The sequence below is a fragment of the Saccopteryx leptura genome, chromosome 2 (assembly GCF_036850995.1).
Source record: "Saccopteryx leptura isolate mSacLep1 chromosome 2, mSacLep1_pri_phased_curated, whole genome shotgun sequence".
Classification (NCBI taxonomy): Eukaryota; Metazoa; Chordata; class Mammalia; order Chiroptera; family Emballonuridae; genus Saccopteryx; species Saccopteryx leptura.
The window spans coordinates 153,414,710-153,427,681 of record NC_089504.1 but is presented as its reverse complement, the minus strand read 5'-3'; the positions used below and the strand labels follow the sequence as shown (position 1 = coordinate 153,427,681).

At 38.0% G+C, this 12,972-nt stretch overlaps 1 protein-coding gene across 3 annotated transcripts in view; it reads right to left on the bottom strand.

Moving 5' to 3' along the window:
• Positions 1 to 12,972, bottom strand: part of RXYLT1 (ribitol xylosyltransferase 1) — a 44,781-nt gene that overhangs the window by 12,393 nt on the left and 19,416 nt on the right. For 2 of the 3 annotated variants that reach the window (XM_066365803.1, XM_066365802.1), the window contains exon 4: positions 457 to 771. The exons of the other annotated variant lie outside the window; for it this stretch is intronic. In XM_066365803.1, coding sequence (XP_066221900.1) covers positions 457 to 771 — 315 coding nt within the window. The remainder of the gene's footprint in view (positions 1 to 456; positions 772 to 12,972) is intronic. 3 annotated transcript variants of the gene reach the window in all.

The window sequence follows — 12,972 nt, the reverse complement described above, 5'->3', positions numbered from 1 at the left end:
AATCAGTCTTAGTGACAGATCTGAGCATAATGTAATGTTTCCAAGACCAAGGGTACAATGTGCTCCTGATTTAATATTGCCTTTAAAAAAAGGTTTTTTTACACTATTAATTAGAGCTTCTATAATAATTGTTTTAAGAAGATCTGTTTTTCTGCCATCCTCTCTTAAACACCTCTTTAAGGAACTGCTGATAAACTTAGAAATTCATACTATGACTGGTGATTTTAAAACACAAGTAATTTATCTGCCTTCCGTATAAAAGGCTAAAATACTCTAAAGACATGATTATTGTTATTAAAGCATCAGATCTAGCCATATTTTTGCCCATGGAAAATATTGTACCTGGCCTTAATGATTTCAAAAGAACTACATTTATTGCAAATTTAAAACACATTCTTCCTGATTCTGAAATTTAGGTCTTAAAGTCTACAAACATGTTTAATATGTTGTACTTACGTTGCTACTCCTAAAGGCCACTGAAAAACATCCATATCATTAATCCAGGGGCTGTCATATATTATGAAAAGCAGCTCCACGAAGCCTCCATTTCTTTTGAGGAATTGATTGATCCATTCATTGTTACAATGTTCATTTCCAAGCAAAACAACAGCAACATGCTGGAGTTTTTGAGTCAGTACTAAATTTTGTACATAAAGTAACCACTGGGTGGCATAAAAGACCTTTCCCTTTTCTCTTCCATTTAAAATGAGTACCACATTGCTCACATCCACAGAGAAGTAACCTGGGACTACAGCTGGGCCAGTGATGAAGCTGTCCAAAACAAAACAAAATAAAAGATAAACAAAAAAGAGAACAAAGATATTTTGTATCAGAAGTTTTAAATCATTTTATATAAAAGTTATAAAGAGATTTAATTCATATTCTTTCTAGAAACAATTTTATAATACAAGTTTTTTGGTTTTTTAAATACAAATTTGGATGATGGGGTTTTGCTGTAGCTTAATAAAAAGTTTTGGTTGTACACAGATCAACTTTCAGATGATAATCAGAAATGTGGCAAATTTTTATTTATTTTTTAACCACATTCAAAATAAGTGCTGGATGTAATTTGAGCTGTTAAGCAAAGAAATAAATTGAATCTTGTGAAATCCTGTGTAGTTCATACTGGAAAAGTATTTTAAGCCAATAGTTCTTATCTCTTTTATGGTGTGAGTTTCTTTTATGCTCTCCATCTGAATGAAGTGTCTGAATCAATGGATGAGGAAGTGTTGATGAATTAAGAAATGGAGAATGGCATTATAAACATTCCATATAGGTTAAGTCTCAAAAATATACTGTTAGGAAAAAAGCATGTGGTAGAACACTCATAAAATGTGACAATTATGCAAATTTAAAAGTAAATTCAAAAAATAACTTATGTTTATATATCTAATAGAAGTATAAATGTAAAAATTTGAATGGGAAGATATACATCAAATTCATGACAGTGGTTGCCTCTGAGGAGGAAGGAAGAAGGAAGGGCCTGGGGAATTATTACAAAGTGAGCTTCACTTTTATTGAAATATTGAATTATTTTAAGAGGGAAGTTAAATATCTGAAGCAAATATGACACAAAACTGGAATTTGTTAGTAGGTGGTGGGTATATGAGAATCTGTTGTATAACTCTCTGTTCTTCACATTTAAAAAACTGTCAAAAGAAATAGATGTTTCAGCCCTAGTGGGATAACTCGGTTGGTTAGAGAGCATCATCTCCAAGTGTAGAGGTTGCCGGTTTGATCCCTGGTCAGGGCACAAATAGGAACAGCTTGTTGTTCTTGTCTCTCTCTCATCTCCCTTCCTCTCTGTCTAAAATCAATAAATAAAATCAATTTAAAAAAGAAATAAATGTTTTATAACTCATATTCTCATATTATGTGCTGCTCAGGACCAATACCGCTAAAATATTTTTAACTACTCTCTATGAAATATAAAAAATACCATTTAATCTATCTTAAAATTACCTATGATGGTCCTGGATTCTTTATAATCTGCTCAACCATTTCTTTATAACCTGCTAGAATCTTTTACTCTTCCTAAAACCCTGCCTTTATTGTTTGTTATTTGCCTGGGGTGGGGGAGAATAAAAACTGACATTTATTATATGCCTTTTATATACATTATACACAGGCACTTTACATAAATTATTATTTAACCTCCACAACAATTCTGCAGATTAGTCCCCTGTTTTGCACTTGGGAAATCAGGCTTAAGTTGCATAACCTGTGATGGCAACATTGAGGGTTTTAAAAACATTTCAATTATAGCTGTTATACAATATTATATTAGTTTCAGGTGTACAACATTGTGATTACACATTTATATAACTTACAAAGTGATCACCTTGATAAGTCTAGTACTCATCTGATGACACCCATAGTTATTAGTATATTATTGACTTCCTGTGCTGTACTTTATATCTCTGACTGTTTTTATAACTGATAATTTGTATATCTTAATCCTTTCCTCTTTTTTAAACTTCCCCACCAACCTCCCTCCAATCTGGCAACCATCAATTTGTTTTAACTACAATTTGTCTTGTTTGTTTTTTAGATTCTACATATAAGGGAAATTATATGGTATTTGTCTTTCTGTTTGACTTATTTGACTTAGCATAATACCCTGCAGGTCCATCCATGCTGTTGCAAATGGCAAAATTTCACTGTTTCTTCTTTTTTATGGTCAAGTGATATTCCACTGTATGCATGTACTACACTTGCCTGGTGATGGACACTTAGGTTGTTTCTATATCTGGGCTATTGTAAATAGTGTGGCAGTGAACATAGGGATGCATATATATTTCTGAATTAGTGTTTTGAATTTCTTTGAATAAATACCCAGACAGTTGAATAAATACCAGAAGTTGAATTGCTGGCTCATAGGTAGTTCTACTTTTAATTTTTTAAAGAATCACCATACTGTTTTCCATAGTGGCTATATCAATTTGCAATCCCACCAATAGTACATGAGGGTTCCTTTTCTCCACATCCTCACCAACACCTGTTATTTGTGGATTTCTTGAAGGTAGCTCTTCTGACAAGTGTGAGGTGATATCTCATTGTGGTTTTAAAATTTACAATTCTTGGATTAGTGATGTTAAGTATTTTCTCATATGTCTATTGACCACCAGAACCCCTGTGCTGAACATTCTCCAATATTGTAGTTGCCACCTTTCTCTAGTAGAGTAGTCCCTCTAAGCAGCATCAGCCTGGGGAAAAGCAACTGCTCTGCCCTCAGGAGTCTCACCTGCCCCAATCATAGAGACTGGGCCATTCTGAAAAGCCAGGAAGCAGGAGGTACCAGTGACTTAGTTTTCTGGTGTTGAGCTTGGAGCTTACCCCACACACTCCTGAGTCTATGACTGGTGCTTCCACCTCACGAGAGACTCAGTAGAAACTGTCCAGAATGTGGGAAGACCTCATTTCTGGGTCTCAAAAGCCACACCCACCAGACTCCTGGGGCCACACCCCACTGAGGTCTGTGAAATGAATCTGGACAGACTGACACCTGGGGCTGAGAGGTGGAGCCACACCACCACCCTTACTAATTCCTGAATTGCCACAGGCTTTAAACTCTACCAGAGGTTTTTTCTCAGTGGCTAGTCCAACAAGCAGCCAGCAGACAGAGGCTGCAGGAGGCGGAACTCAGGGAACCTTGGCCTTTTAAGGGGATCTTCCCTCAGGCCCAGTGTGGGTAAAAGTCAGCCTAGGTGTGCAGCTTGGTATTTCCATGTGCACCTGGGCCCAACAGAGGCAGCCACAAACTCTGGATTGCTTGTAGCTCCAAAAATGTTACTAATGGCCAGTCTCAGGCAGTGTTTCCCACTGGTTTGTGCTGAGTTCCTGCCAGCGAGGCCCAGGGCCAGCACATCCAGTGGCCGGCTGCAGAAAGCATTGGTTCATGACCTAACAACCTTTGCTAGAGTGTTGTCCTAAGGAACGGCTCCTTAGACCTGGCCCAGATGAGGCAAATTCCACGTTCTGTGATCAGCATCTGCACAGTGGCTCATGTGCACTGGACAGGTTGGCACTCAGTCATCTGGCTTGGGTGCTAAATTTCCTGCCCCACTGGGCTAGATTTCACAGGGGAAAGGAAGAGACACTGGAGCATGGCCATTTAAAGTGTGGGTCCCTGTAAGCCTATTGTTGAGTCTGGTAAAAAAGCTTAGCCACTTTTGGGGGGGGGGACAGTCAGCCCCAGGAAAGGACTCTCTGTCTTCCTCCCTGAGACCAGGGTCTTACTAGCTATAAGAACTGTTGCAGAGGGGACTGTCCGTCCTACCTGATCTGAAACTGCTACTCACCTTGTTGGGGAGAATTAAAATTTGAGTATCCAGCAGTGGCTGAGGGATTAAGCTGGGGAGTAGGGGCCACATTCCCCATACTGAGCTCCTGACCAAGAGACCCCTGAAGTATGGGGTCCCACTAACATTGTATTCTCAACCTCAGCTGCCCTAACCCAAAAAGCTTGCAACCTGTAGAGAGGTTGGTTGGGTGAGCCCATCATCCTCATAAAGACAACACAAAAATTTTAAAGTCAGACAGTGCTACCTAATACACAGACAAAATGGGCAGACAAAGAAATGCGAGCCAAATGAATCAGCAAGAGAAATCCCCAGAAAAAGAACTAAATGAAAGGGAAGAAACCAAACTACCAGACTCAGAGTTTAAAATAATTATTTTTAGGATGCTCAAGAATCTTAGTGCAAAGTTGGATGGTCTTAATGAGTACCTAAATAAAGAGATAGCAAGCATCAAAAAGGACATTGAAATAATAAAAAAGAACCAGTCAGAAATGAAAAAATACAGTATCAGAAATGAAGACTGCACTAGAAGGAAACAGCAGGCTGGATGAAGCAGAGGATTGAATCAGTGATTTAGAAGACAAGATAAACATAAGCACAGAAGCAGAGCAGCAAAATGAAAAGAGGTGCAAAAGGATTGAGGAATCTGTAAGAGACTCCTATGACAACATGAAGAGAAACAACATCCACAACATAGGGGTTGCTGAAGAACAAGAATACAAAGTAGGGATAGAGAACCTGTTTGAGGAAATCATAGCTTAAAATTTCCCTAAATTGATGAAGAAAAATGTCACACAAGTTCAAGAAGCACAGAGAATCCCATTAAAGAGGAATCCAATGAGGTCTACACCAAGACATATCATAATTAAAATACCAAAGTTAAGAGACAAAGAAAGAATACTAAAGCCTGCAAGAAATTCAGTTAATTACCTACAGAGGAGCCTCCATAAGGATGACATCTGACTTTTCAACAGAAACACTTGAAGTCAGAGGGGACTGGCAAGAAATATTCAATGTGATACAAAACAAGAACCTACAACCAAGGTTACTGTATCCAGCGAGGCTATTATTTAACATTGTAGGAGAAATAAAAAGCTTCACACACACACACACACACACACACACACACACACAACAACACCCAAGGAATTCATTACAACCAAACCAATACTGCAAGAAATATTAAGGGACCTGCTGTAAAAAGAGCAAAGGCAAAAAAGAAATTGAGAAAGAGAGGATCATAGATTTAAAAAAAAAAAAGGCAATAAATAAGTACAGTGTGTCCGTAAAGTCATGGTGCACTTTTGACCGGTCACAGGAAAGCAACAAAAGATGATAGAAATGTGAAATCTGCACCAAATAAAAGGAAAACCCTCCTAGTTTCTGTAGGATGATGTGGCAGCATGTGCGCTTGCGCAGATGATGATGTAACACTGTGTATACAGCGGAGCAGCCCACGGTCATGCCAGTTGAGATGTGGATGGTACAGAGGAAATTTCAGTGTGTTCTGTAGCTCGCTAAATTCGAATCCATGACCAAAGTGCAACATGAATATTGGCGCATTTATAACGAAGCGCTGCCACATAGGAATAACATTACTCGGTGGGATAAGCAGTTGAAGGAAACCGGCAGTTTGGTGGAGAAACCCCGTTCTGGTAAGCTATCAGTCAGTGACAAGTCTGTAGGGGCTATACGGGATAGCTACCTAAAAAATCTGTGCATGAGCCCACATCGAATTGCACTGAATAGGTATGAAACTGGGAGTTTTCCTTTTATTTGGTGCAGATTTCACATTTTTATCGTCTTTTGTTGCTTTCCTGTGACTGGTCAAAAGTGCGCCATGACTTTATGGACACACTGTATATATCAATAACCTTAAATGTAAATGGATTGAATGCTCCAATGAAAAGACATAGGGTAGCTGCATGGATAAGAAAACAGGACCCGTATATGCTGTCTATAAGAGACCCACCTCAGAACAAAAGATACACATAGACTGAAAGTGAAGGAATGGAAAATGTATTTCATACAAATGGAACTGAAAAAAAGATGGAATAGCAATACTTATATCTGACAAAATAGCCTTTAAAACAAAGACTGTATTAAGGGAAAGAAGGTCACTACATAATGATAAAGGGAGAAATCCAACAGGAGGTTATAACCATTGTAAGTATTTATGTGCCTAATATAGGATCACCTAAATATATAAAGTAGATTTTGATGGACATGAAGGGTGAGATTTTAATACTTCATTGACATCAATGGACAGATCCTCCTGAAAGAAAATTAACAATCAAACAACGACCTTAAATGACACACTAGATCAACTGTATTTAATTGACATCTTCAGAACCTTTCACCCCAAAGCAGCAGAATATACATTCTTTTCAAGCGCTCATGGTACATTCCTAAGACAGACCACATGTTAGGACACAAAACAAGCCTCAATAAATTTAAGAAGACTGAAATCATATCAAGCATCTTCTCTGATCAAAATAGCATAAAACTAGAAATCAACTACAATAGAAAAACTGAAAAACATTCAAACACTTGAAAGCTAAATAGCATGTTGTTAAATAACAAATAAGTTAATAATGAGATCAAGAAAAAATAAAAAATGTCCTTGAAACAAATGAAAATGTACAAAACCCGCAAATCTATGGGACACAGAAAAAGCAGTCCTGAGAAGGGAGTTCATAGCATTACAGACATATCTTAAGAAGCAAGAAAAAGCTCAAATAAACAACCTAACCCTGCACCTAAAAGAACTAGAAAAAGAACAACAAATAAAGACCAGAGGAAGTAGAAGGAAGGAAATTATAAAGATCAGAGCAGAAATAAATGACACAGAGGCTAAAAAAAATACAAAAGATCAATGAAACCAAGAGCTGGTTCTTTGAAAAGGTAAACAAGATTGATGAACCTTTAACCAGACTCATCAAGAAAAAAAGAGAGAGGACCCAAATAAATAAAATTAGAAATGAAGTGGAGAAGTAACAACTGACACCACATTTGATAAAATCAGCACCCATTCATGATCAAACTCTTAGCAAAGTGGGGTACAAAGAACATACCTCAACATAATAAAGGCCATATATGACAAATTGACAGCCAACAACATGCTCAGTGGGCAAAAATTAAAGACAATCCCCTTAAGATCAGGATCAAGACAGGAGTGCCCCCTTTCACCACTCTTATTCAACATAGTTCTGGAAGTCCTAGCCACAGCAATCAGACAAGAAGAAGAAATAAAAGGCATCCAAATTGAAAAAGAAGCAGTAAAACTGTCATTATTTGCTGATGACATGATACTGTACATAGAAAACCCTAAAGTCCCAGTCAAAAAACTACTAGACCTGCTAAATGAATTTGGGAAGATGGCAGAATATAAAGTTAATATTCTGAAATCAGTGATATTTTTATACACCAACAATAAAGTATCAGAAAAAGAAATTAAGGAAACAATTCCCTTCACTATAGCAACAAAAAAATAAAGTACTACCTAGGAATAAATTTAACCAAGGAGGTAACATACTTGTACTTGAAAAATTATAAGACATTGAAAAAAGAAATCAAGAAAGATACAAACATGTGGAAGCATATACCATATTCATGGTTAGGAAGAATAAACATCATTAAAATGTCTATACCATCCAAAGTAATTTATAAATTCAATGCAATTTGTATTAAAATACCAATGACCTACTTCAAAGGTATAGAACAAATATTCCAAAGATTTATATGGAACCAAAAAAGAATAGCCTCAGCAATCTTGAAAATGAAGAATAAAGTGGTAGGTATCACACTTCTTGATATCAAGTTATACTAAAGGGCCATAGTAATCAAAGCAGCTTGGTACTGGCATAAGAACAGGTATACATATCAATAGAATAGAACAGAGAATCCAGAAATAAACCACACCTTTATGGTCAATTGATATTTGACAAAGGAGGTAAGAGCAGACAATGGAGTAAAGACAGTCTCTTTAATAAATGGTGTTGGGAAAACTAGACAGGTACATGCAAAAAAAATTAAACTAGACCACCAATTTATCCCATTAACAAAAGCAAACTCAATATGGATAAAAGACTTAATTGTAAGTTGCAAAACCATAAACATTGTGAAAGAAATAGGCCGTAAACTCTGATATCTCTTGTCACAGTGTTTTTGCCATTATATCTCTATGGGCAAGTGAAATAAAGTACAAAATAAACAAATGGGACTATATCAAACTAAAAAGCTTTTGCACAGCAAAGGACACCGTTAACAAAATAAGAAGAAAACCCACACAATGGGAGAACATATTCGCCAATACATCTCATTAGGGGTTGATAAAATTTATAAAGAACTTCTGAAACTCAACACCAGAAAGTAAAAAATCCTTAAAAAATGGGCGAAGGAACTGAATAGACACTTCTCCAAAGAGGACATACAGATGGCCAATAGGCCTATGAAAAAATGTTCAACGTTACTAATCATTAGAGAAATGCAAATTAAAACCATAATGAGATACCACCTCACACCTGTCAAAACAGCTGTTATTAACAAATCAACACACAACAAGTGCTGGTGAGGGTGTGGAGAAAAAGGAACCTGCCTGCAATGCTGGTGGAAATGGAGACTTGTGCAGCCATAGTGGAAACAGCAGGTTGTTTCCTCAAATAATTAAATATGCAACTGCCTTTTGATTTAGCTATCCCACTTTTAGGAATATACTCTAAGAATACCAAACCACTGATTCAAAAGAAGATATTCACCCCTATGTTTACGGTACCATTGTTTACAGTAGCCAAGATCTGGAAACAGCACAAGTGTCTGTCAGTGGATGAGCATATAAAAAAGTGGTGGTACATACACAATGGAGTACTATGTGACTGTGAAAAAGAAAGAAATCTTACCTTTTGCGATGGCATGGATGGACCTGGAGATTATTATGTAGGTGAAATAAGCCAGACAGAGATAAAAAAATATCATATGATCTCATTTATATGTGGAATCTAATGAACAAGGTGAATTGAAGAATGGAATAAAGAAATGGAATAGAGGGTCATGGGGAGCAGAGGGACAGCTGTCAGAGGAAAGGGGGATGAGGGGATGGAATCAGAGAAGATGTAGGGATTAATGAAATTATATATACAGAACACATAGATACAGAGAACAAGACAGTAAATCCCAGAGAGGAGAGAGGGAGTTAGGGGGAGGGGGCAAAGGAGGTATAATGGGGGCATGTGGTGGGGGGTTGAGGGTGTTATATTGAGTGGGACACTTGAGTCCATTCACAATAAGTTAAAAAATTTTATAAAATATTTTTAAAAATAAAGAATGAAAAAGAATAATACATGTACTACACTGAAAGAAAAAAATCAGTTCATTCTTAACTAACCTCAAATACTTAATAATATGATGTGTGAATCTGCTGAGAACTATGCAACTTCTTAAACTTTGGTATCCAAGTGAACACTGATGCTGTCATTGTCTGTTCCTCTTGGATTTTTGCATGGTATGTACTTGTATTTTACCATAGCAATCAGGAAAAGCCAGCTCCACAAAGGTATGACATCACTGGAATTAATGTAGGGTAATCTAATATTGAAACTGTTAGCTGCCTTGAGCTCACAGTTTGCATGGTGTCTGACAGATGTGACATGTAAATGTGTTTTCCACAAACAGTTAAAATATTATGTGTTGCTTCAGGATCCTTAGTACAGTCTGGGACACACAGATTTAGGTAATGAAACTTTAGGGATTAAAATCAAATCCTGTGGCCCTGGTCGGTTTGCTCAGTAGTAGAGTATTGGCCAGGTGTGTGAAAATCCTGGGTTTGATTCCCATTCAGGGCACACAGGGGAAGCAACCATCTGTTTCTCCACCCCTCCAACTACCCCTTCTCTCTCCCTCACTCCATCTCTCCATTTCTACCCCTCCTACAGCTATGACTCGAATGGTTTGAGTACATTGGTTCTAGGCTCTGAGGATGGCTCCATGGCCTTGCCTCAGACCCTGAAATAGCTCAGTTGCCGAGCAATGGAGCATTGGTCCTAGATGGGCAGAGCATCACCCTGTAGGGGGCTTGCTGGGTGGAACCCTGTTGGGTCATATGTGGGAGTCTGTCCCTCTGTCTCCCTGCTGCTCACTTAAAAAAAATCCTATAAAATTCAGATAGCTGTGGGTGTGTGTGTGTGTTTGGAGGTATGTTAGAAAATTCAGAGAGACAGAAAGAGAGAAACATCAATTTTCTGATCCACATCTTTATGCATTCATTGGTTGATTCTTGTATGTGCCCTGACTGGAGACTGAACCACCTATGTTGGTGCATCTGGATGATGCTTTAACCAACCGAGATTCCCAGTAAGGGCAAGGTGATCCATTACTTTTGATTCATTTTTTGTCAAATAAGGATGAATGTGCTGAAACATTTTAGTACCCATGCAGCTCAATTCAACTCAAAACTTGCAATTCCATAAAAGTTTATTAATATAGATAAATAAATAAGACAGAAATACTTAAGAACCAGATGATTTCACTCATATGTAGGATATAAAACTGAAAGCAACAAGTGAACAAACAAAAAAACAAACAAAAATTCCTAGATGCAAAAAACATACAGTGGCTACCAGAAGAAGGAAGGGTGAGGGATGGACAGTAAAGGGTAAAAAGTGTCAAATATATGGTGACAGAAGATGATTTGATTTTGGGTGGTGGGCCCATAATGCACTATACAAATCATATGTCATAGAAATATGCATTTGAAATCTATATAATCTTATTAACCAATGTCACCCCAATACATTTAATAAAAAAGCTTAATTTCAGATAAATAAATTAGGTATACTTTTCACAAGCCTAAAATTTTAATAAGTTGTTTAAATAATCTGCCACAATAGTAAACTTTTTTGAATACATTGCTCTCTTAAATCCTAAGAGGGGCCCTGGCTGTTAGGCTCAGTGGTAGAGTGTTGGCCCAGGGTGTGGATGTTCCAGGTTCAATTCCCACTAAGGGCACACAAGAAAAGTGACCATTTGTTTCTTTAACCCTCCCCCTTGCTTCTCTCTCTCTTCTCCTCTTGCAGCCATGGCTCGATTGGAGCGAGTTGGCCCTGGGTGCTGAGGATGGATCCATGGCCTCTGCCTCAGGTGCAAAGAAGAGCTCAGTTGCTGAGCAACAAAGCAATACCCCAGATGGGCAGAGCATCATCCGCTAGGGGGTTTGCTGGGTGGATCCTGGTTAGGGCGCATGTGGGAGTCTATCTCTCTGCCTCCCCTTCTCTCACTGAATAAAAATAAAAAAATCCTAAAAGGAAATAGCATTGCTATTTTATCATAATATAAAATCCCAGGTAGCCTAACCAGGCGGTGACCCACTGGATAGAGTGTCAGACTGGGACATGGAGGATCCAGGTTCAAAACCTGAAGGTTGCCAGCTTGAGCATGGGCTCATCCGGCTTGAGTATGGGCTCGCCAGCTTGAGCATGAGCTCACCGGCTTGCGCATGGGGTTGCTGGCTTGAGTGTGGAATCAGACATGACCCATGATTGCCGGCTTGAGCCCAAAGGTCAGTGGCTTGAAGCCCAAGGTCGCTGGCTTGAGAAAGGGGGCACTTGGTCTGCTGTAGCCCCTCGGTCAAGGTACATATGAGAAAGCAATCAATGAACAACTAAGGTGTCGCAATGAAGATCTGATGTTTTTCATCTATCCCTTCCTATCTGTCTGTCCCTATCTGTCGCTCTCTGACTCTGTCTCTCAAATAAAAAAAATAAGATCCCAGGTAAAAATTTCTGAAGGAAAGATTTTCTTTTGGGAGTTAATGCTGTTTGCTCAAATCCTTTGCTATCATTATAGTAACAGTATATAATAACTGCTCTATGATTTTTAAAGAAATTTTCTGAAAATTCTATATATTTAAATACCAAAATATTAGATTTACATGCATAATAAAGCATTTACTTTCAAACACCCAAATTCAACTGCTGTAAGTTTAGGATTATGTATAAACTCTTGACTGGAATTAGATCAATAGAAACCTGGTGATGAAAGGAAAAATAATCATTACCAATGATGATATAAAAAACCTGCTTACTTTTTAAAGAATGACTACTTTAAAAAGATTCATGCAATGAAATTGCTTTCTAAGTGTATATAAAGTAGATAAAAAATTAAAGACAATGAAAATTCAAATAGAATTAAGTATTATCTCTAACGTTTCCTCTTAATTTCTGTAAGAAATAGAATCCTAACAGCCTGACTGTGGTGGTGCAGTGGACAGAGTGTTGACTGGGGACACTGAGGTTCAAGGTTTGAAACCCCAAGGTCGCTAACTTGAGCGCAGGCTCATTTGCCTTGAGTGTAGGCTTGACAGCTTGAGCACAAGGTTGCTGGCTTCAGTGTGGGATCATTGACATGATCGTATGGTCACTGGCTTGAGCCCAAAGGTCACTGACATGAAGCCCAAAGTCACTGGCTTGAGCAAGGTGTTACTGGCTCAGCCTGAGCTCCCCTGCCCCCCTCTCGTCAAGGCATGCATGAGAAGCAATCAACGAACAACTAATGTGAGGAATTTATAAGCTGATGTTTTTCATCTCTCTTCTTGTCTTTTTCCTTCTCTCTCTCAAAAACAAAGAAAAGAAAAAGAAAAAAAACCCTGGAATCCTAATAGAAAACAGATTATTTGGTT